A 25313-nucleotide genomic window follows, 5' to 3' on the forward strand; every position below is an offset into this window, starting at 1 on the left:
ACGTACAAAGAGGGTGAGAGATTCCAAGAGTTCAGTTGGATAATATGCAGGAGATATAAATCAGGCCTGCAATGTGTTAAAGCTAAGCTCTCTGTACTTGTCTTGCTTTTATGAGTGCCAAGTCAGTGGCTGGTTACCTTTTTCTCTGTGTGGCAGATCCATCACTTCGGGTATTTAGCTGATTTGCGGTTTGAAGGAAGACTCAACTGCCTGCTGTTGATATGGGAAGGTCATAAAGCTTTTTCTGATCTTGTTGTCTGATGCATCTGCCTTTGGAGGCAACCAGCCGTACCACCGTAGAGCCCCTGGGTAAATTATAGCTTGCTTTTTTTTTTTTTTTTTAAATACAGTCACCTTAGTTCAGTATGTTCTATTTTGAGTTGTGGAAATGGCCTGTGACTTACCATATTTGTGAAGCTGCTTGATTGATAAGATAAAAACCATCTTGCAAAGCTTTCATACTGCTTTTTTTATTGTAGATGGTGCTTCTTTCAGCAGACAGTAAAAGGCTTTCTCTGAGGGAGAATGGCAATACTAACTGAGAAATGCTGAAATGTTGTTGGGGTTTGTAGGCATCTTCAGGCAATTCTGTTTTCATCAACACCCCTACCACCCCCAAAAAAATGGGAGGTTGGAGGATGGGCATATTCCACAGATCTGCTTTGTTTTGGTTTGGGTTTTTTTTTTTTTTTGAGGTTGGAGGATGGGCATATTCCATAGCAGCCACAGATCTGCTTTGTTTTGGTTTGGTTTTTTTTTTTTTTTGTCTTGTAGAGAGTGGTGGGGTTTTTACTGGAGTCACAGACTATCACAATATGGCCATTGCAGCCTACATAGTCAGAAACTTTGCAGAGATTCCCAGAAATGCAGATTTCCCTTTTTAGACAGCTTCTAGCCCTTTTCCTTTTTTGCTATTTAGTCCATTTCTTCAGAGAGACACCTCTAGGGGGTCACGAGACATCTCTGATTCTGTAGGGCCTGTACTTCCTTTTACTGGTGCAACCTTAGCAAAGATGAATGCGTATGCATATCATTTAAATACATGTTCTTCTTCTGCTGTTGCCTAAGATATGTAAATAAAATCTGGATTTTATATATCAACACATATACAACTTTGGTCAAAACTGTGTGTACTTACATGCTCTCAACAGTATTAAATTGCACCTGCAACCCCATTGGTGGATCTAAGTAGTTCAGACTTCTAAATGGTGAATTGAATATTTTCAGGTGATTGTTGCTTTAATAATACCAGTATCTTGATCAGGAATTTTCTTCAACTGTATTTTCTATGTTTTAAGATTAATGGCAACACACACACATTTAAGGGTTTCAAAAGTGCATTGTGATTGAAGGTTAGGTGCGTAGGTTCTTTTGTCAATACTGACCCATCTCTGTTTCCTTTGTGGGTGTTTATGGTGAACTTTCAAATAGTCAGAGGCAGCAGAATTTCACTGATTCTGTAGATGTCTGTACTCCACTCAATGTAAAAGTGTACCCAAAGTAGTTTCCTCACATAGTTTTCATATTATAATGGAACAGACTATATCAATTGAAGGGGACCTACAAAGATCATCTAGTCCAAGTGCCTGACCAATTCAGCACCAACCAAATGTTAAACAGCATGTTATTAAGGACATTGTCCAAATGCCTCTTAAACACTGACAGACTTGGGACATTAAAAAATTTCATTTTGTTGCAAAAGTAACCTGAACAAAAGCCTAGGAGCTGTTGATGATTTTTAATGGTACTGAGGCTGAATAGCCATAGAATTGCTTTGGTTGTGTTTCCAAGGTATTTTTGCCATTTTGTTGTTCTGTATGTGTTTCATTTGGAATAACGATACAGTGAGTGTTTTGCCAGTGCAGGTAATTTACCTGCAATTCAGACTTCTTTTGCTATTTTAGTTGAGCTGTGTTTATCTGCAAAATGCTTTGTAAATTCAAACTACAGCATATTTTCTTGTTCCTTTACTTTGATGCCCTTTTTTATCCCAAGGGAAAGCTCCTTGCTCTTAAAAATTATGGGTTGAAGTCATAACCAGATAAGACTAGTAGCAGAAGACCCAAAACTAAGAAACTAGATGTATGCGAAGATGTTCAGAAGCGCCATGTTGAGCTTAAGAAATTGTCATCTGGTTTAAAACTTGGCTTATAAGCTGTATAAATTTGGAGCAAAAATGAAATAATGCAATCAAGGCTGTCTGTGGCTAAAAGGAGAATGGACTGAATTTGTAACTTAGGCTAACGGTGTCTCTTTGGAATGACTTGTTTTTTAACAGTTGTTTAGTGGGGGAACCATAAATAACCCAGAGAAGGAAGAGTAGGCTGAGAGCTGAGATTCTGTCTCTGGTCAAAAACTTGAAAACCTTCACAGTTTCATTTGAATTTTTAATTTTCAAAATACCGCATCAACTTCCAAGTGAGATTGTCTAAATTCTAGGTTCTATATATTTAGGAGAACATCTTGCAACAAGGGAAAAGACATTGAGAAAACAAATTACTACGTGAGTTGATGTAGTGTTAACTTCCAAGAAGTGTGCAGCATCAAGCCAGCTAAAATATTTAGGTTTTAGCTTCTGGAGTTTCGCTGAAACTACTCTAGTTTAAGAGAAAATTAGGAAGAGTTAATGTTTTTAGTTTTCAAGTAATTTGTTAACAAGATATTTTCATTTGAAGTATGAGGACTATTTCTTTTCCTTTGATCTTTTTGGCTTCCAGAGTGAAGTGAAAAAAAAGAATCACCTTCTCGTTTCAATGTAAAATAGCATATTATTCTTAAATAAAAATATGACTGTACACTGAAATTATTGGAGACTAAATATATTTGATATTGGCTACAGCTGCTATTAGAGGGATGTTTTATTTGTCAGAGAACAGATATTTTTGGGGTTCTTCCAACATCTGTAAAAGGCAAATAGCTTACTGTCTGAATTCCTTCTTCTAATTTCTTAAATTTCTCTAGGTTTCAGCATAAGAAGAAAGGTCATTTATAATATTGTAGAAACAAACTTTTTTTCCTGATGGTGACCACTGATCTCTGTGACTGTTTCCCTTATGGTTTTAGGCTCAGTATTTTTCTTTTTACTGTAAGAGCTATGAAAAAAAAAAAGTGTTTTCATACTTTTTGACAAGAAATCAATTCAATTTCTTTCACTTTTAGAGAAACCTTTGAACAATGAAACACAAAATGGTCAAACATGTTTTGAAAATATTGCCTATGCTATTGACTTTTTTGTATATACAATGCTTACAGGTCAGCTTGTCTTAGAACACAATATCTCAGTTGAAAGAGACCTACAACGATGATCTAGTCCAACTGCTTGACCAATTCAGGGCTGACCAAAAGTTAAAGCCCTGAAAAAGGGTTGATAAGGGCATTGCTTAAATACATCTTAAACACTGACAGGCTTGGGACACCAACCACCTCTCTAGGAAGCCTGTTCCAGTGTTTGAGCACCCTCTCGGTAAAGAAATGCTTCCTAATGTCCAGTCTAAACCTCCCCTGGCTCAGCATCCAATGTATTCTTTAGACCTCCTTTTGCTATTAATGTACTTAATAAAGCCCCTCTTGCTGTCAGATGCAGCACTGGCTAGTTTCAACCATAATTCAGCTTTGGCCTTTCATCATACATACATATTTGAGAAGGACTGCCTTGAATTTCTGGGGAATCTTCTACAGTCACTTGCAAATTTTCATTCCTTCCTCCCTGTGAGGAAAGAAGTGGAATTTAAAATATAAATGGGATTTTTATGTAATATAGTAACATGTGCTCCACAAAAAGTTCTAATTTTTTGATGAAAAGAATAGCTTTCAAATCATTGCATGTTTTGGAGGGGAGAAGAAAATGCAGAACTTGAGGTAATCAAAGCTTAAATAAAAATAGATCCTTAAACTTAATCTTGTAGGCTCATTCCCAAGTACTTAGGAGTCAAGTGCTCTGGAAAATCAAATTAGAACTTCTGATGCCTTAAGGGATGCTTACTCTTCTAAAGTCTGGGACAGGTGGTGACCACTATTGGTGGTACTGTAAGAGCCTAAGAAGTATTTTCTCCTTTGCAAGTGCCTTTCATTATGAGATGAAATTTGATGTTGCTGCTGTTGTGGTTTTTTGTTTGTTTGTTTTTAAGTATTAAGTGTCTGAGCAGTTGATCAATGCTTTGAAGTACTGCAAGTATGCCAAAGATATAACTGTTAGAAAGTTAAATTTAATTTGTTTTTGTTTCAAAGTACAGGCAGTCATATTTTAAAAGAAGTACCAAAAGTCCAAATTATGCATTAATCTCCAAATACATGAAAAGTGCTAGCTCTGGTGGTGCTGGAGATATAAATGTTTGAAATGACTTAGGTTATTGCAAAGAATGTTATTTTTACTTCATTTTATGTAAATAACTAGAAAAATACTTATAGGGTAGTTGACTTAAAATATGATTATATTTGTAATGTTAGCATTTTCTAGTTTTACTTGGCTGAAAAATTCTATGACTGAACAAAAAAAAAATTATTCATGCATTTTGAAGGATGGGTTTCAAGAGTTTACTTATCTTTTAGAGCAGCTTCATTAACCTAGACAACTGGTTGAAGCAACTGTGAGAAGCTGACTGCTTTGAACCAGTCAACTAGTATTTCTTAAAGGAATTAATGCTTTTGAGGCCTCAACTATCATAAATGCAATACCAGTACTGTTCACTGGGAGCCTGAGGACTGAACTGCTTTGTAATACTTCTACTGGGAAAAATTTTAGTGCCACAGTTGGGGACCTATGTTCTTTGCTCAAAAGCTGCTATGATAAGTTAGGAAAATAAAAGTTTGCTTTGCATGCATAATTTTAAACTTCTTTAGAAAGAAATTAAGTAATTACCTTTTTAATTTTTGATGTATTGTATTATATTGTAAATTAAAGGTGTTGTAACGGCTACATCCTCTGAAAATGTCATCTCCTCAGTAAGGGATTTTTTTTGGTAGTTATCTTAATACAAAACCACAGTTTTCATTTCTTCATGTGATAAAACTGCCTTTTCAGTTGAGCTCTATTTTTTTTTTTTTATGATTTTATGACAGCGTTTTAATTTGCTGAGAATTGCAAGGGTTCCTGTAGTTCCTATTTTCATATTACCTACCTGAACTAGGGAGGCAGAAAAATCTTAATCTCTGTTTACAAGCTGAATTTCACAATGAGATATTTCTGATTTTGCATTATGGAGTTTGCTAGGTGGAGGTGGCAGGGAACTGTTGCGGTTCTCCGCTCTTTGGCATATTCCAAAGTAAATTATTCCCTCTAGGCCTCTGCTGTTCCTTAGAGCACCAGAATTGTTGGAGTGCTGCTATCTTGTAATAAGTGTAGGAAGAGAAATAGTCTCTGCCAAGAATTTGTATAAGTTGAGAGAGGAAGACCTGAATTCATCTTCCCTGAGGTGCTGGAGTCTGAAACACAGGTTCCAGGGTTCTCACCATTTTCCCGGGAGAAATGCAGACTCTGCCACAGACAGATTTAGCCTTTTCCAAGTAGAAAGAACAGAAGTACCAAAGTTTGTCTGCTATCTTGTATCATGAAGAAAGACAAGAAGGGAGACCTGGTGCTCCAGGCTGCTTCTGAGGCTATCCACCGCTATAGAAACCCTCAATAAAACCTTTTATGTCCTTTGGTGGCTCACCTGTTCTTCCCTGTTTAGCAGAGATCTATATAGGTTGCTACCACCCATTCATTTTTGGGGAGCGAATATCACTCACATACTTGAGAATTGCTTCTACACTAGTACAATTCTATATTTGTTTAGCTGTTAAAATGTTTTGTAACCTTACTGTAACTAGTAGATGTGGTTCCAAACAATCTTTGATTTCTTTGGGTTATCGTTGGCAAGTAAGAATGTCCTTCATGCCAGAAGCTCCAGAAAATTTTCCTGGCCTTCTCAACACTGCTGACTAAAGCACCAAGTCCTGTTTCAAAGAACAGTCTGGATTCAGTCGTCAGTGTGTAGTGTGCCTAGCACTGTATTGTGGGCCAGCATTTATGTTCTGGGTTTGTTGGCACAAAAGCAATAACCATTTGGTTTTAATGAAAAAAGGAAAATAAGGCTGGCAAGGGAAATGTTTTTAAGAGGTAGTGAACTATGTTTTTATTTTTCTGTCTTCAAAACAGAGGACATTTTAGCTAATTTTGTTTTCTAAACATAATCAGAACAGTACATACCAACTACCAAAAAGAAAATAAATGTAAATTGAAAGAAGTTGGAGGAAATGCAGCACTATTAACAAGGGAAGGTTGACTAATTCCTTTACCTCATGTGTTACTGTAATGTAGCAACAGGAAGAGATTGAAATTGCTTGCAAAACTTCTGCTTCCCTACCATTGCAGTACTAAAAGGCTAGGAATTGATAGGTAAATAGCAAAAAAGATATGTCTATGCATGCCAGCTATGTGATTGGAATATTGATTGCAAGGTTTAAAATAACTCAAGATACTCCAGTCTGTATCTGTAGATTGGCTGAAGGAAAGCGATGATGATGAGCAGGAGATCCAATGAAATGACCACCACGAAGAAGGAAAGATGCAGAAACCAGGGATTTCTTGCCACACTTTGCTGTGTGGCAAGGACATACGCAACATCAGCAAATGAGTTTTGGTGTTTCCCTCTCCCTTTCGATCTCCTTTCAAAGAATACATGTCTGCATGTACATTAGCAGGATTTCAATCAAAATTTTTGTTCTTGCAGGTGCTGACAATACCATAAGTGAAAACTTGGGTTTGAAATGAGTATGTCTGAAATATTGTCAAATTCTACTCATTCTAACAATGTATTCAGAGAGGCCTTTCAAAAGGCATAACCTAGGCTATTGTGCTTCTTAAAAGAAAGGATTTGTGGGCATCTGTTCAAAGAAAAGACTCAGAATTGCCTTGTAGTGCTGACTAATGGGAACTGAAAGATTGCCCCTGTCTGTGGCTAAGATGAGGGGCGTACCCCCCTCAATGTCTTCTTCACATCAGTCTGGTGTAGCTTCCTCTTCCCTTTGAAAGCTGTGTAAATGCTGAAGTGCCTAACTCAGGTGGGATTGTGCTGGGCTGTGCCCTTCTTGATTGGATTTTAGATGCTGCATAGCTGAGCATTGTGTTTGTAGGTGTTTGTTTCCAAAAATAACCAGGATCATCTTTTTTTCTCTCTAGAAAAGTTGATTGCATATCAACGGGAATTTCATGCTTTGAAGGAACGTCTTCGTATAGCTGAGCATCGCACTCTGCAACGCTCTTCTGAGCTGAACGCTATCTTGGAGCAGTTCAGGCGTGCAGTAGCAGAAACAAATGGGAGTAAGAATGCAATGAATAATTTTTCAGGTACATACTGTGATTGAGCTGGTTTTTTATAACTCTGCACTACTAATATCTCGTCTTATTACTATAGAATAAGAAATTAATACCAGGAAAGCCAAATGAAACTGTTCAGTGGTACAAATAAAGAATCTGTAATACATTATGTCTGGTGGGGATTTTTTTGGTTTTTGGTTTTTCCAATTTCTGTTCTTAATGATTCACCTACTCTTCATTCTTATGACTTTAGGGGCTGAATACTTATTCCACAACTAGCTCCAAAAGTTTGGAGCTTTTGGTTACTTATTTAACACCCTGAATATATTTTGACAATAATTTACATCACTTTTAAATAGAGCTTGAGGGGAAAAGTGAGCAAACAGAAGAAATGGATGAACTTGAAGCAATTAAAATATCTTTAAAAGTCAGCTGGAAGATGTAAAACCATACGGGCTAAGGTATTGGTGATGATTTGTAAAATGTACAATTAATGTCCTTTTTAATAACTAGTGATTAAATGGTAAACTAGAAAAATCTTTTGTAAGTTTTTACCCATTTTGGAGGCAGGTGCTCAACTTTACAGAGAGCTGTGTTTGGCAATATTTGAGAATGCCTTTGCACTACTCACCAGGTTATTAAAGTTAACTTTTAAAATCACACTATTACTGCCTTAATCACTCTGATTTTTCTAGATGGAAAATAAATAACAAATAAATATAAACTTTCTGGTGAGAGGTCTGATTTGGTAGGTTGCAGAAATTTCACTGTATTGGCCTAATGAGGAGAAGAGTTTTGCAAGTCAAAAAACTGGATCAAGTTTCTTGAATCTTCTGTCTACTTGCATTTGTGCTTTGGCTTACTATTTTCTATAACTTTTTTTTTTTTTTTGGGGGGGGGGGTGGTTGTTATAGATCCTTAGTGCTGATATTAATGATTAATTGCTCTGTCTGACACTAATGGCCTATCCAACCTGATCTCTGTAGTTCCCTGCATCTCCAGGAATGGTGTGGATAAAGGTTACATTTAACATAGTCTGTGACTCTTGTCTTCCTGTTCTGTATGGTTTTGCTGTTAAAGTCTAAAATAGAGGAAGTGAAGTAATTTTGATGCTGGATTTATCTTAAGTTATTAGCACATTTATTTCTAAAAACAAGTTACCTTGCTTATAGACAATATAGTTATAGGGGGTTAGTCTCTTCTGATGCAGCTGAAGTTACTGATTCGCGTTTTCAACATTCTACCATGGCTGGATCCCAACTGGCACATCCTCTTTTTCCTATGAGGGGAAGTCAGCTGAAGTCTGAATTCCCAAGCTTTTGTGCTGAGAACTTAGTGTTAGATAAATTTTTATTGTTTAATATACTTAAGTATCCATAATACTATGTAGTATTTGCTATCTTTGAAGCTGAAATGATTCCAGATTGTATGAATGAATAATAAGCTATATAAAACTGTCATACTTTGACAGAATTTTTAGTTCAGCTTTTGCAAGTTGAAGCTAAAGGAGAAGTAAAATGTGCTTGTACTGGAATCTATCGAAATAAGCATCTCTACTTACGGCTTCTATTTACAAAGCTTTTTTCAAGATTATAAGTGATCAGGAATTTAATTTCACAAAAAAAAAAGTTTTAAAAATCCCAACCAAACAAAAACCCATAACAAAACCCTTCTATATTGGTAGAAGCTACACTCAGTATCTGAGTGGAATAGTGTTACTTTTCTCACTTCTTCACAATTCGGTTTTATCTTGGAAACCTTGAGTACAGTTTTTTACCTAACTTGATATTATGGGGCCCATAATTTTTCAAAGGTCCATATGCTCTCTTATTTGTCATTTGAAATAGGAGTTGTTTTCACACTTGATGTAAGAAAATCAACATGCACAGCAGGGGAATTTTAAAACTGTTATTTGCAACTTTGAAAGCCACCTGGACATCCTGAGAGGGAGTTTCTAGAAAGAGAATTATTTTAAGTACTTTAATGGACTAAATTAAATTCATGTTAGCATTTTATTGCAGAAATTCTAAAAATCTCAGTTGTATACTTAATGATGTTTTTTGTTTTGAATCTGTATGTGCAGTGTATTTCAATATGTATTTGTAGCTTTGAAAAGTTATTTGCAGTAGCATCACTTGGTGGTGATAAGCTCTGTAAGTGTAAGTAAAACATAACCTGGGTAAATAAGCTTTCTATTTTGATTCATTGCAGGGAAAAAGAAACAATAAAAACCCAACAAAACCAACCAAAAAACCCAAACCCAAAATAAATGGAGCATTCTCTCTGTGATTACAAACTAAGTCTTAAGTAGTCAGGTTAAGTTTTAACTATATCTGTAGCAAGGTTACTGATTGGAAAATAATCTTGGCCATCGTTTATTTAAAAAATTAAAATGAGAAAAGTCATCTTTTATAGACAAGATATAATGCCTCGGTGAAATGCGTTGTTTGTTCTGTTTTTCAGTTAGGAATGAGTTTGGAATTTTGTACTGTTTGCCACTGCATAAAACTCCATATTATTTGTGTTCTGCATTACTGATTTCATGTATGTTTGCAGATGAGACACTGAAATTGTTAAAAGAGCTAACAAGTAGAAAATCTCTTCAAGTGCCAAATATCTATTACCATTTGCCTCATTTATTGAAAAATGAAGGAAGCCTTCAACCTTCTGTGCAGGTTGGCCTTGGAAGGACAGGAGGTATGCTGATATGATGTTTATTTTGGTTTATATCTGTAGGACTTTCTAGTTTTAGTAATATAATTTACTGCATTACTTGGTAGATCAAGGACATCTCATTAAACTTGTGTGATATTGATATCTCTTAGAATTCACACTGAACCCAAGATGCAAGAAGTTTGGCTTCATATTTTCTCTTTCTGCATAATCTCAGTCATAGTCCATGCCATGTTAAGGTACACATTAAGAAGCATTTAGTTTGGATTTAATTTTTTTGTAACTAAATAAAAGGGAGCAAAGCTCAAGCGTTACAGGTTCTGAACCGCTAATGGACATGTCCCTTTGGCTTTTCAGATTTGTGGGGCAACCAGGCATGGATGTAATTATTTTAGAATTGATGTTTCTGTTTTTTTGAACAATATATTTCAATATATAACTCAAGAGTTGGGAGAACTTAGTCAGATATTATTACATCAATAAAATGTGGACATTTATTCAAGGGGGAAAAAAGTATTATGCTGCAATAGTGTTGACACCACCCGCCCATGCACCGCCTCCCCCCTTTTTTTTTTTTTATCCTCACAAATTCTGAGCTTTGGTCATTAGGCTATCTCCGTGGAATCTCACTCTTGAAGCTCTAGAAAATAAATATTACAGTACTTCAAACCATGCCTGTGTGTCTCTAAGCTTGAAGGCCTCACTGATGCATCCTTGTTTCTCTGTGTGCCATCTGATTCAATGGCTTGTGTTAATATCTCTACTAGGCCTCTAATTTTTTTCTTTTCTTTTTGCTTTTGAAAGAAGCATTAGTTACTCCTGGCCTGTAGTTGTTTTTGTTACTTCAGTAAGGTTGCTCCTTTTTTTAACAGACAGCATGCCTGTGTAACATATGTGGACTCAAGCCATAATGTTATTTTTCTGACAATAAACACCATTTATTTTGATGATGTTATTCAGGAAGGCAAAGGATCATATTCCTTTATTGTTTTAAGTAAAGCCTATATTATATGCCACTGGGAATATATGACAAAAGTTTGAAATTACAAAATAGGAATTGAAATCCAGTTTATTTAGTTAAAAGAAGGAGGAAATTCCGAGTTAATATTATTTTTCCCATCTTCCCCTTTTCTGGTCACTGTGCTTTTTTTGAGTGTTTGTTTTAAAAATTCAGAGCTTCTTAATGTGTAGTTGCTAGGCAAAACAGGCTCTATATGGAAGGATAAACAACATTTTTAAGAGTTGTTTGATTTTATATATTTATGATGTAGTTAATCATTTCACACAGATGGCTCAGAATGCTGGTGCTGACTTCATGAAGTCTGCTTTATCCTTTTACTGTGTTCCTGCTGCTATCTGCTGTGTTCCTATAAGGTAGCCAGCCCTGGGTACAGAAGAAAGACTGTGGGAAAGTTAAGGAACACGGGAGTCAAATGGCCAGCTGAAAGATGATGTTAATAGCATTGTAGCTGGGGCCAGATTAGCCCCAAATTAAAAGCATTTGAGGTGCTTTTAACAGGGATAAGATATTTCAGTGAGGAATTTCCAAGCAGTCCTGGTGACCTGGACTTGTTTTTCTAGAAGAACCCAACGAGGAAAGTAATAGTGGTTTTTTTCAGTAGTGTGATTTTAGAAGATGACTTCTGAGAAGTTAAGTACTTCAGTTGTGAAGAATGGTTATGCCAATTTGAAAACAAAACCAAGTTAGGGAGTTTAATCACTCTGTAAGTCTTGGTGCACCTTAATGTCGTGATTAATGCCATGTCTGTTGATTATTACCTATGCAATAGCCTGACATGTCTAGGATTACTTTTTTTTTTGTTTGCTGTATTTGCTGTGAGTGTTGGTGGTGATTATGTTAATCATGCTCCTGATGATGGGTGGTATATTTTTAAACTATTCTTAGTTACTGTTATCTCCATCTTTAACTCTTTGCGTTTAAGTAGTGCTTTATTATGAGATAAGATTTTTGGTTTCTATCTTGTGTATGAAATCACTGAAAGCACATTTCTGATTTGTTTGATTTCAGTTTCCATTGTAATGGGAATACCTACAGTGAAAAGAAAAGTCAAGTCTTACCTTACAGAAACTCTCCACTCCCTTATTGATAAGCTGTCCCCTGAAGAAAAACTGGATTGTGTTATGGTTGTCTTTATAGGAGAGGTAATCACTTAAATATTTTTATACATTTTCTAACCTGCCTTTAGTTACAAGTACCACTCCTTTCAGTAATCTACTTTTTCTTCAAGATGTAGACAGGTGACTGTCTTTTTCTATGCAAGGAGACAGTGTCAGTCTTGTGATTCTGAGAGAAACTATCCTGATGAGCCCTATTTTCTATTTATCAAGAGAATAGAGAACACTGATGCAGTGGACTAGTTATTTTGCAAATCTTTTGATGCTTATACATAGTGACAGAGATGTGCTAATTACTTTATTGCTTCAACATCAAAATAACAGTTAAGGTACTCTTGTGTTGTTGGGAAGATTCTTCTAATTCTCTTCATTGTACTGCTTATCCCTTCCTCATTTGAGTGCTGCAGTTTGAAATGTTAGGCACAGATTGTTACTGCTTTTAATTTCTGGAGAGTGTGGATATTTTAAGTCCATACAATGGAACAGGCTGCCCAGGGAGGTTGTGGAGTCCCCTTCTCTGGAGGTTTTCAAGACCTGCCTGGATGCAGTCCTGGGTAGTGTGCTGTGGGCAATCCTGCTTTAGCAGAGGAGTTGGACTAGATGATCTCTAGAGGTCCCTTCCAACTCTGACAATTCTGTGATTCCGTGATACCTTCTTCAGGGATTAATTCAGTGTTCAGTTGGGCAGTTTTGATTGGTTTGTCTCTGATTCAGTGGAAATCACATTTAGGAAAATGATATAATGCTTTCAGAATTAATTCTGCTGGTTGCTGGGAAATGCATATATATTTATCTGTATGTTTCTTTCAAGTCTGACTTGGAGAGTGGGAAATGTGTGTGTGTGTATATATGTCCCTATGTTCAACCTTCACCTATCTAACCATGTAGTGCTCTACTGGAACAGTGCTTTATGAGTTCCACAGATTAAAATTTGAATCCTCTAGTTATAACTGTGCAAATGGTTGTAATCCTGCGAGCCAGTGTCCATTCAGGGATGAAATTGGTGGAAAATCAGATAGGCATTCTAATGCTTCTAGTTCTATTATCAGCACATGTTAAAGCTTTCCTTGAAAAGTTTGTAAACATTTACCTGTACTTGAGAACTGATACTTATGGTTTTCTAATATAAATTGCTCTTAAAACATCCATTGGTTGAGAATATCAAGAGAAGAGAATTCATTCTGAAATACTGGAATGCTGGAATGTTCTTCACTGTTACTACTTGGAGTAATTTTATTGCCTTTTAGTGTGGCTTCTTTTCAAGATTTAAAACTGAAGTTTCATTTTGTTTTGCTTAAAGAGGTCTGAGCTATGAAGACCATGCATTATCATTGGATTCTCTCTTCTGCAAAACTCCGAATAGGAGTGAAGAGAATCTGCACTGTGTCCCTAATTGCACAAGTTTCTCTTGTTGCCTTAGACAAGCCATATTGCTATACCTGAGTTTTCCACAGCTAAATAACTTTGAGGTAGTGTGAGATACTTTTTCATCTCATGAATGAGACTATAAAAGTGATGGTGAAAAAACTGAGCATTTTAACATGGGAGATCTTGCTTCTATGCCTGAGGAGAATGGTGTGGTTTGCTCAGGGGTGGGATACTGTTACTCTCTGTATCTTATCCCTGTATCTATCTCTTTGAGGGCAGATCTATGTGCTTACATACCTGCTATGGGCACTGCAAGCCATGAATGTCTGATATTTTGAAGAACCTAAGCTTATGTTTTTGTCCTGTTATAGCCGATCCTTATATTTGCATTTTTTTCCCCTTCATCCAAATTTCATGTCTACCACCTATATGGTGCATGGTTGTTTGTGGTGTTTTTTCTGAGCCATGCTGTATATTTCAGCTTCATTCTGCAAGATGAAAAGATGAAGCTGCTTATTAAGCATTTCCTGTGGCTATTTGAAGGAAGGGCTACTCCCTTGGTGGACTTCAGTTTCTCCTTAAACAAAAGGAGGGGATTTAGCTTTCAAAATAGTTTTGCATGTGGGGGTTCCTAGACTAAAATGTTTGACTGTTGCTATCATTAACATGTGTGCATTAATGAAGGCTTATTTAAAACTTTGACCAACTATCCTTGTATAAAAAATAATGGGAAAGTGTTTCTGGAAAAAAAATTACCTCCACTCAACTTCTGTGCAGTTCAAGTACAGCAAGAAGTGGACATCCTGTGAGGTTAGGTAATTTTGCTAATAAGCTTAAAATTACTATCTGTGCTTTGTTGATAGCTTGTACCAACACAAAAAAAAAAGGTACAAGACTTTACAAAAACACTTTTTTGAGAGAGTAATAGGAAAAATGGTATTTTAAAAGGATTTTAGTATTTTCTTGTTGACTTGATTTGAGAAATCAAGTTGACAATTGAATCAAGAAACATTGCTGGAAGATGAAGTCATGGACTCTAATGTTTTTTTGCCAAGCACCCTAAAAAACTTTTAATCCTGCCTTTTTTTTTTTTTTTTTTTTAGCAGTTCAATTTGTTCCTTTCCTGTAATTGAGTTGAGTTTTTTACTAGAAAACAAGTTGAAAACTAAGGCTAATGGCCACCTTCAAACAACATGGACAGTGTAAATAGATGAGCTAGTAAGTACAGATGCATTACCATTGTTAAACAGAGATCTACGTATTTATTTACTGTATGGATATTTCTAAGGAATGTAATTTTACACAGTAAATTTCCATACTGGAAGTTCAAGGAATTCTAAAATATCTCAGCTGATGTGATATCTAATCATCAATTTAAATGATTACTAGAATTGCTTGACAGTAAACTGTGCAATTTTCCCACTAACTGACACATGTCTGTATTCTCCAATTTGTTAAAATAACTTTATTGCAGAATAATTTGCAGGTATTCATTAGGATGACTAATAAATAGGCATGAATCATTATGCTGCTATACTTAAAAATCTTTTTATTCCCCTTCACTATGTAGCTAGTTCATAGGCCCATCAGATGACTTGAAACAAGCAACTCAGAACTCATAAACCTGCTCTGCATAAGAACTTTCAGAATAAACTATAGGCTCTAGATTTAAAAACCTATGAACTTCAGATTAAAATGGTTGTCTAATATTTTTATTTAATAGAGTTTGTAATTAATATGGGAGACATGGTTTTGAAGTACTTCACATCATCATAGTGGAATAACAGATGTATATATATACACACTACTGAATATGAGAGAAATTAAAATACTTTTCTGGTATCTAAACAACTTTATTTTTTTCCTGTGGGGGGATCTCATTTGCCCTGAAGAAAATGCATCTTAGACTTGTTCTAAATATATCACAAATTATTGTTAGTCCACTTCATTAATCAGTGACTGCACTTAGCACAGTCTTTTGTACAAACAGTAATCAGTGTATATTGGAAAGACTATAAGCCCTTGATTTCACCAAAAATATCAGAAAGACAAATCATTTCAGTAAGAATCAGAAGACACTAGAGGTATGCAAAAGCATTTTGCTAATTCCGAACGCTACTGATTACATCTGACTAGGCAATAATTGACCAACCATTTGTTCTTGGAGCTCTAGTCTGTATGTTACACTTCCTTGGATATTGCTTATTCAAATCTTACCCTGTTGTTTCATGTGCATACAATTCACTTTAGGCTAGAAAAGCTTGCATATCTTGAATATCTTCTACTGTCACTGTGTTGTCTCTATGTAAACAGTGGCTAGTAAATTAAAAAATTTTGATCTTCAATAGCATTTAATAGCATTTTCTCTGTCCTTTTGTGGAAAATCTTTTTTTTCTTTATTATTACTTTGGGAAAGTGTCAGTACTGGTTGGGTCAGTGTGACATGGGGACGCAGCAAGGTACCATCCTGTGAGCTGGAATGAGCAAAGTCTTAGCAAATTAAGCACTGAGTGCACGTACTGGGTCAAACCTTGCTGAACCTGTTTTGGATGTATGAACATTGGAGTGCAGTATGGAAATCTTCTCCAGCAAAATAAACAAGCCTGTATTTTCACCTCTTCCTGCTCTGGGCTTGAATTATAGACCTCTTTGATCAACAGGTCTCTTGATGGGAAACAAAGGAGTATTTGTGGCTCTTGCTCTCAATCCGGATGTGTTAGTATTATCCTGGCTACAGAGATGTTCCATTCTTTCTGCTAATTGTTGAAAGCTTGAGAGGCACCCTGTCCTTGAGCTGTCTTGGAGAATGTATTCCTAGTCCTCAAAAGATCTGACTGCACTTTTCGAGTTGGAGAAAGACCAGTAGATCTTAGCATATACATACATATGTGTTTAATATATATATTTAAAAAAAAAAAAATCAAAGCTAGACAAGGCTGTTATGCCAAATGATACATTATCTTCAGCAGGTAATTTTAAAAGCCTACGTAGGTGATAGCCTTTATTTTGGACATCTCACTCAAAACTGATTGGAATGAACACAGCTTCTGGATATACTGCCAGCTCTTATATCTGGAAGGGTCGCTTGGGCTGTCAGTGAGAATGTGAGATATTTAAGCTGCTGTTGCAATCCCTGCTTCTTTGGGAGCTAAGCTTTAGTACGCAAAGAGTATGGACTGCTGATACTGGGTACCATCGTGGCATTTTACACTCTTCATTGCAGTGACTAGCAAAGTCCTTATATGGGATTAAACCAGTGATAAAAATCTTTCTTAAATCTCAGAAAAGATCATTGACAGGATTTGAGAACTTCCATGTACCTGACACAATTTTAGTATCTCAGCACGAAGATAAAATTCAGGATTCCGCTCTTTTCTTAAACCCTAGACTTGAATGACTGAGATACTTCTCTATCCATAAGATAATTTCTGAGATGGACCTGGGCTACAGTAACTATCTGATGCTTCTGTTAAGGCAACATCACTGTTGATAGCCAGACTTGTCTGATCTCTTCAGTAAGGACTAGTGTATTTGTGAGATAGAAAGTAACACTAATAATCTTATTTCAGAACCATTGTAGCAGGTGACCTCATACCTGGATAATTGACTGAATTGTCACTTTGAGTTTTGGACAGCACTACCAAATTTTGCTGCTGTGGTCTGCCTTTGCCGAAAGATAATGAGGAAAAATTCCTTCTGTCCTCCAAATATGTAACACGTGTCATAGAAGGGTGCTTTTGACTCTACACAGCAACTACCTATCTTCTGGAAAACAATCTAGACCTTTTCAACAATTTACAGACTTACCCAAGGACAAGACGGTTTCTCCAGGTTGCCACATACTACTTTCTTTCAGACTCTACAAACCAGGCTTCCTATGTTATATGCACAAAACTAGTAAAACGCTATATGATGCTAACATAACTTGCATCTGAATGTCCTGTTTTGAATTGTCCCTTGGTATTTTTGTTCTGGCTGGCCTTCTTAAAAGCTAAACTTGTTCTCTGAGGTTGTGCTGTGGTTCACAGCACAATCCATATGGATGTATGCCCTCACGATTGAGGAGCTGACATGCAGGATGAAGGGTAAAGAGAAACAAAGAGCGGAGTGACACAAGAGTATACTTGGATTCCTGCTATTGCTGCCAAAGGCTCTGCATTGTGAAATCCCATCCTGAACTGAATTGGGTTAATCGCAGAAATGACTGGAGAAAGAAAGATATCTCTTACCTGTGTGATAGAGTGGGGACTTCCACTAAGAGAGGGATGAAGTCATTAGCTCATGTAGGACACACAGGGTACATTTTGCTTATGTAACATTAGCAGGCTACGTTATGCCAGTATGCTGCATTCCTGTTTTCTGCTTTATGCCTCAATCTCATGCTCTCTGTATTTATATATGTATTCCCTGAATTTGCTGCCTCAGATCTGAAAGCAGACACTATATTAATGACGGGGTTTTTTTCAGCTTCATTTGTTGAACTCTAACAGATATTCATACCTTTTTCCCCAAGTTTTATCTATATCCATACACTATTGCAACCACTGGAAGCCACTGCTGCATTTTTATTCCTTAGGGCTTTTTCTTCACTGCATAAATATCCGAAAATACGTCCAAATGCCACTTTAGTAGCTGTTTTTCTAATGTGAATTTTAATGCCTTGTATATAGCTAATTATATTCATATGTACTCTCACCATTTCAAGGAAAATATATGTTTGTTTTGCCTTTTCTGGAGGCTGTTCAATTTTGCATTGTTTGTTATTATTTAAAATACATGGTAAAATTATTCCACCCCCATTCTACAGGAATGATGAAAGATCAAATAAAATTGTAGAAATTAGTAAGCAATGAAATGACCATGCTTTGCAGATTAGCATGGTTGTTTCCCAGGGATTTTTTTTTTTTTTTTGGAAGATGTTCTTGAATAAGTTAAGACTTAGTTATATTAGATTTATTTTAAGAATTAAGAGCTGGATAATCTAGCAGCTTAGAAAACCACATTATTTAGAATGTACTGTACAGTTAATGTCTGAATTTCTCCCCTCTTTCCGTGTATCTTCTCTTCTTGAATTTGTAGTATTTTGATATTCTGCATCTTAATATCCTTTCCTAGTGGCTTGGGGGTGGGGGGAAATCTTTGGAATTTTAGTGCCATTTTTGCTTCTATTTGTGCTTCTCTTCCTGAAACTGACTCTTTTTGACCACTGAAATAGAAATTTAATCCAAACAGAGGTTTGGTCTGTTAAGGCAAGTTCTGAGATTGGAAGGGACCTCTAGAAGCTCATTTAGTCCAACCCCCCTGCTCAAATCAGAAACATCTTGCAGAGCATTTCAATATGCATTTTGAATATTATAACTTAAAAAAACCCTTAGGTTGCAAGTCAAACTTCCAGAACAAGAAAATGCTACAATTACATTGTTTATGCACTGTGTCAGGGCTTTCCATCATGTTCTACTTGCTTTTTTTGCAATTTTGTTTTTTTTTTCATCCCATTTGGAGAACCTAATGTGAAAATGAAGTTTTTCACTAGCCAGGTGCCAATGTTGGCGCATATAATCTAAATTTTCATGGAAGTTGCCATTCTGTAGCACCTTATATTGCCATAGCCCAGTGTTTAGCACTTCTGATCATATCAGGTGGACAAGTCATGGGAATTGAAGAAAGAAAAAGGCTTATTGGCAGACTAAGGGAAACTCAATTTGTAAAGCATTCACTATCACTAGATTAAGTTGTTGCAGGAGGGGCGAGGCTGGAAATAAAAGTAGGGATGGGAATCTCATGCTTTACAATGGAATGTAGATGTCTGAAATTCAAGGCTATTTTTGTTTCTTCTAGCATTACCATATCTTGTTGACACTGTTAGAGTACAAGACCGTGTCTTGTATGGTCTGATGCAAAGCATTTGTGTGCTTGCTCTGCCTGTCTGTCAGCCTGGCTCCAGCCCTGTTTGGACTCACTGTTTTACTCATTTAGATTTTACATATGTGGATAGAACCGATTCTCAGTTTGACATGGTGATACAGATGTGATGTAAGTGCTGCTAAATAAAACGAAGAGGCAAAATCTAAACCAAAGACAGTATTTTTTCACTTGATACATAGTTAAATTGTGGACCTTGTTGCGACTGGATATTGTGAAATACAAGTGAGTAAATGGGTTTTGAAATTAATTGGGCAAATTCACAAAGACCAGATCCAGGAGGAGCTATTGAATTTAATGGGATGGTTATCAGTCAGGCCTAGAGTTACAAACTGTTGATTACTGAGATCTGGGAGGTATATGAAGGGAAAGAAGGTTCATTCTATACATACCCTGTGTATTGCACTCTGTGCTGAACTGGTGCAGCCCTACCTTGAGCGCTATATGCAGTTTTGTGTGCCTCAAGAAGGACATCAGACTATTAGTGTGTCTAGAGGAGGGTAGCCAATACGGTGAAAGGTCTTGAGGGCAAAATTTACAAGGAGCAGCTGAGGTCACTTGGCTTGTTCAGCTTTGAGAAGAGAAGGCTGAGAAGTGACCTCATCACAGGATACAACTTCTTCAAGGCAGGCAGCAGAGGTGGAGTGCTGCTCTCCTCTCTCTGGTGACTAGTGACAGGATGCAAGGAAATGGAATGAAGCTGCGTCAGGGGAACTTCAGGTTGGACATAAGGAAAAAGTTCTTCACAGGGAGGATTGTCAGTCACTGGAACAGGCTTCCCAGGGCAGTGGTCACAGCCCTAAGCCTGTCAGAGTTCAAGGAGCATCTGGACAATGCTCTTAGACATACGACTTAGTTTAGGCAGTCCTGCAAGGAGGAGGGAGGTGGACTTGATGATCTTTATGGGTCCCTTCCAACTTGAGATAGTATGTGATTCTATGATTGCATCTTTTTTTTTCCTGTGGCCAAGACAGTAAATAGATCTTCAGTCTAAAATGCCATGGCTTTCCATTCATTTTGAATAACAGTCCACCTTCTGTCATTTTTGAAGGTGTGAAGTAGGTAGGATTTAACAGGACAAAAGGGATGATTCTTAAAACTAGGAATCTTGTTTTTTTCTGACAGTTGGCTAGCTGTTAATCAGAACTTTCTAGCTTCTGCTAGCTAATACATTCTACTACTTTGCTGTGCTCACACTCACTCATAAAAATCAATAAAAAAGATTGGGAAGTTCATTGCTGCTCTGGTTCTTTGTGTGTTTGTTATGAATAACAGTGTTTGTTCAGGCAAACCTTAGAATAATTGCAAATTTGAAATGCAGCCTCCAGGCAGACCTTAGAATAATTGCAAATTTGAAATGCAGCCTCACCTGAACTAGAGAATTGTAGGCCACCATCTTATAAAACCTGAGGAAGTTTAGAAACTGATTTCACTGACAGTCTGTGAAATTTTAGTTTGTTCCACAATGGACTCTATTTTCTTTTAGAGAGAGTCATGAAAGCACTCTATATGTGTGTCTCATTAAAATTGCTGATGGAAGCATGCAACCTTAGATGTTTCATAACCCTGTGAAGCTCCATAGATCTCATAGACTAAAGTCTTCTTTTCTTGGTGAAAGTTTATATAAGCTCAAGGGGATACTGGCAAGGTACCTTGAAGAGGAGTCTACTGAGGAATATTAAATACACAAAATCACATCTGTATCAGGAATTAACTTGAACTGAAGGTAGTTGGAACATGGATGGTAGCAGGAAGGAGTACTGTGTTTGCTTGTTCTATTCTTATTCTTTGCTATGTATCCGTTAATGGCTGCAACTGTTGGAAGCAGGATGCTGAGCTGGCTCAATCTTTGGCCTGATCTGGTATGAATGAAAAAAGGATAATGTCTCACTCCAAGTGTTTCTTGCTTTCTCTCCGTCATCACTAATTTCATATGACTAGGAAGAAAGAACAGACAGAAAGATTTAAACTGCTGATATTGAAAAACCACCCCTACTTATGCCTTTCGTTAGTTCCCAGAGATCTCCCAAACAGGACAAACTTGTTTGTAAGACTCCATGTGATATATTGATAAGATGCAGCTTTGTGGCTGGCACTGTTAACTCTTTTGGTTGTGGCCTATTACAATTTCATATTTAATAATTTCAAAAGTTCTTAATGTTCATTTTTGCTTCTTTTCTCTGCCTCCTCCCCTGCAGTGTCATGGGGGAATGAGGAATGGGGGTTGTGGTCAGTTCGTTGCATGTTGTCTCTGCTGCTCCTTCCTCTTCAGGGGGAGGACTCAGACTCTTCCCCTGCTCCGGTGTAGGTCCTTTCCACAGGATGCAGTCTTTCAGGAAGACTGCTCCAGCACGGGTCCCCCATAGGGTCATAAGTCCTGCCACCAAACCTGCTCCAGCATGGGCTCCTCTCTCCCTGGAGAGGCCATAGGTCCTGCCAGCAGCTTGCTCCAATGTGGGCTTCCTATGGGGTCACAGCCTCCTTCAGGCACATCCACCTGCTTGGTGTGGGGTCCTGTATGGGCTGCAGGTGAGTATCTGCTCCATTGTTAATCTCTATGGGCTGCAGGGGTATAGCCTGTCTCACTGTGGTCTTCATCATGGGCTGCAGGGGAATCTGCTCCCACATCTGGAGCACCCTCCTCCCCCCACTTCTTCACTGACCTTGGCATCTGCAGAGTTGTTTCTCTCACATACTCTCACTCCTCTCTTCAGCTGCAGTTGCCGTCATGCAGCAACTTTTCCCCTTTCTTAAATATATTATCTCATAGGTGCTACTGCTGTCGCTGATTTTCTCTCCCTTGGCCAGTGGTGGGTCCATCATGGAGCCAACTGGCATGGGCTCTATTGAACATGGGCGAAGCTTCTTGCAACTTCTCTGCTGCAACTTGCAACAGAAGCCACCCCTGTGCCCCTTCCTTCCCCCCAAAACACCCACAAGGCCTTGCCACTTGAACCCAATACAAGAAAAAATGGCAGAATATGAAGTTTTTAGTGCATTTGCTCATGTGAAAAATGGCATTGTCTTTTAATCTCAGTGGGTTTTTTCATTCTAAAAGTGGCATCTCCTTTTGCGCTATGCTGATGCAGTGATTATTGATTCAGAAAGAAGATTACCTACTAAGCCAGCAGTGGTATTTGCTGTGTCTTGCATTCAATGCAGTTAGACCAGACCATCTCAACTTTGTGTGACAGCAGCATAGATTGCAATGTGAGGTTGGAAGTCTACAGGCTACATCTCTTTAATGTGAAGCTGTTGTGATTGCAGCTCTGGCTGGGAAACTGCCAACCTTTTGCATGAAGGACACAAACAACTAAGATGAAGTTGGGAAAAAAAGCTTTTTATTCCAGACTGTCTCTCTTTTTCTTTTTTTCTGATTGTGATATGTTCTGTATAAGTGTGTAAGGTTTTAAAAGCACTAGCAAGGCTTCATTTCATATCTGCAAAATAGATCAAAACTATGTTTGTTCTAAGGAGACTTCCACTAAGGCACAGTCTTGTGACCAAATATATGCTTCCAACTGGGGTGAAGTTTGGCATTTATTTTAATCTCTGGAATATTATATAGAAACTAGCTGTGTTTCTACTCTGTATGTATATACATTTATATGTATATAGAACTTACATTTTGCTATGTAATTACAGTATGCACTGTGTATATATATATATAAAATATATATATACATTATATATACACATTATAGATATACACACATTATATATATATATAATAACTTTTGAGTTATTAATGCTATACTGGGTAATTGAAGTTTGGGGTGCCAACTGGAAATTCGAATTGTTTTTTTCCTATGCCGACTAAACAACAATTTCTGTATTGTTAGTGTTTAAAAGATCTTTAAAAATAAAGAAAAAAAGAAATATTTCAGTTAAAGATGGATATATTAAAATTATTTTTAGGTAGTCACTGGGTGACTGATTGGTAACTTATACATAGCAGAAGTTATGTCTTAAACTCCATTCTACTAATAAACTGTTCATGAACAATTCTTACGTGTATTTAAAGACTTAGTGATATATCAAGGTCAGTATGGACCCGTAAGTCTGCTTGTGTGGAACTCACTGCAGGATGAGTTTTAAATTGTGAACACCTTATCTGCTTATTAAACTTCTGTCCCGCAGTAGGCATAGCACCTATGAAGAAAATATGTACAAAAAACTTATGACAAATGCTTTCTACTCACATATTCTCGTAGTATTTAGAACCTGCTTTTGGAAGAAACTCACTGTTGTCCTTTTTGGAAACCTGTGCGTCACTAGTATTATGTTGGATTTTATAAAAATAAATCTAAAAATAGGAGTAGTGATTTTTTTTTTTCAAGATCAAAGGGTAAGCACCTTTATCAAACAAGATTAGTGGTTCTATAGAAATGCTTGGGAGGGATTTATTCTCTGTGTGTATAATCCTTTAATGGTAATCTGCATTACAAATTCGTCAGAAAAAGTATGAACTGTTCCTTTGTTTCCAGCATTTCAAATGCAGCTATTTCTGTAGAATCCTCATAAACCACCAGAGTCTGAGTTGATTTATAGACTGTAAATTTTCTTTTGAAAACTGATAAATAGTATGTCAAGTTATTAGATTAGTAAGTGTAACAAAGGTTAGGATTTTCAGTCACATTTATGAATTCACAAACCCTCTTTTCCTTGGATGCATGTGACCAAGTGAATAGGTTGAATAATCTCCAGTTCTGGCAAGTTAGGTGATCTAGACTTTTCCAGAATGTCATAATTTATATTTTAACCAACAATTAATTTTTAGAATCCGTGCATCTTTAAGAACCAGGTGATTTATAAGATTGATTGTCCTTCAAGTTTAATTTGTGATGCAAAAAAAGTAACCCTGGTCAGGAAAAGAGCATGTTCATTGCTGTCTGTGGTTGCGGCGTTTGTGCTTTAAATGCAAAGTTTAGGAGATATATTTTTGAAAGAAGCGTGAGGAGTGTGTGTTCAATGCTATTTTTTCCAGAAAGCTTTCATTGGTAATATTTTAATATATATTATTATTATTATTATCTATTTATCTATTAATATCTATTATTGCATCTAATAATGCAAAGTTCTTCCTACAAAAGCACTCAGTGATTGTTTTGTGATTGGGAGCATGAGAGGTTGCAAGAAAATATCAACAGTTGGATTAGAACTGTCTGCAGATACAAGGCATATATTATTCTCATCTGTTTACAAAACCGAATTGTTTCTTCTCCCATTAGACATAAAGATATAGTTATGTGTATGATGTATTCCTATATTACTCAAATGTCTTACATGCTGAAATAGATTTTCAAGTACAGCTATTTCCAATGTTTATTTCACTGGGTTCTTTTAAAGCGTAGCTCCCAAACTATTAAGTATTCTATTTGGTTTTTATGTTGTTTTGTTCTTTTTTTCCAGACTGATCTTGATTATGTTAACAGTGTTGTTGCAAGCCTGGAAAAAGAGTAAGTTGTAGTTTTAATGGGGGACTTAGCTTATTGGTGGGTTTGATTTTTTTTGTTTTTTCCTAAATCAGGTTGTGATAAGTAATAAAAAGTATTCTGGAAATAAGAGACCATGCATTTTTTGTTTCCTGGGGGTTTGGATTTTTGAACAACAAAGTAATAGATTATAAATTAAGGGGCAGTAATTCAGTCAGTTAAATTGTAAAACAATAAATGAGATCAAATTATTTGGTGCAACTTAGATGGGATTTATGACATCTGTGTTAGGGCCTTCTATTTGGTATGTTCAATGAGAACTATACAGGGAAAAAAATCACTAGATTCTGAAAATAGAAAGGCAAAAGAAGGGCTTTTAATCTAGTTAGGATTCTGATTACTGGGCAAGAGGCTATACTGGTCTAAAGATGACACTAAGGAAAACAGTTTTTTCTTCTATACTACTTTTACATGCCTCATTT

The 25313-nt window shown here is 36.7% G+C and overlaps 1 protein-coding gene across 2 annotated transcripts in view; it reads left to right on the plus strand.

Annotated features, from left to right (window-relative positions):
- MGAT4A (mannosyl (alpha-1,3-)-glycoprotein beta-1,4-N-acetylglucosaminyltransferase, isozyme A) overlaps positions 1-25313 on the plus strand; it is a 79498-nt gene that overhangs the window by 23111 nt on the left and 31074 nt on the right. For both annotated transcript variants that reach the window (XM_014960249.1, XM_014960248.1), the window contains exons 3-6: positions 7160-7327; positions 9854-9994; positions 12000-12133; positions 24809-24855. In XM_014960249.1, coding sequence (XP_014815735.1) covers positions 7160-7327; positions 9854-9994; positions 12000-12133; positions 24809-24855 — 490 coding nt within the window. The remainder of the gene's footprint in view (positions 1-7159; positions 7328-9853; positions 9995-11999; positions 12134-24808; positions 24856-25313) is intronic.

Source organism: Calidris pugnax, unplaced genomic scaffold, assembly GCF_001431845.1.
Source record: "Calidris pugnax isolate Ruff unplaced genomic scaffold, ASM143184v1 scaffold188, whole genome shotgun sequence".
Lineage (NCBI taxonomy): Eukaryota > Metazoa > Chordata > Aves > Charadriiformes > Scolopacidae > Calidris > Calidris pugnax.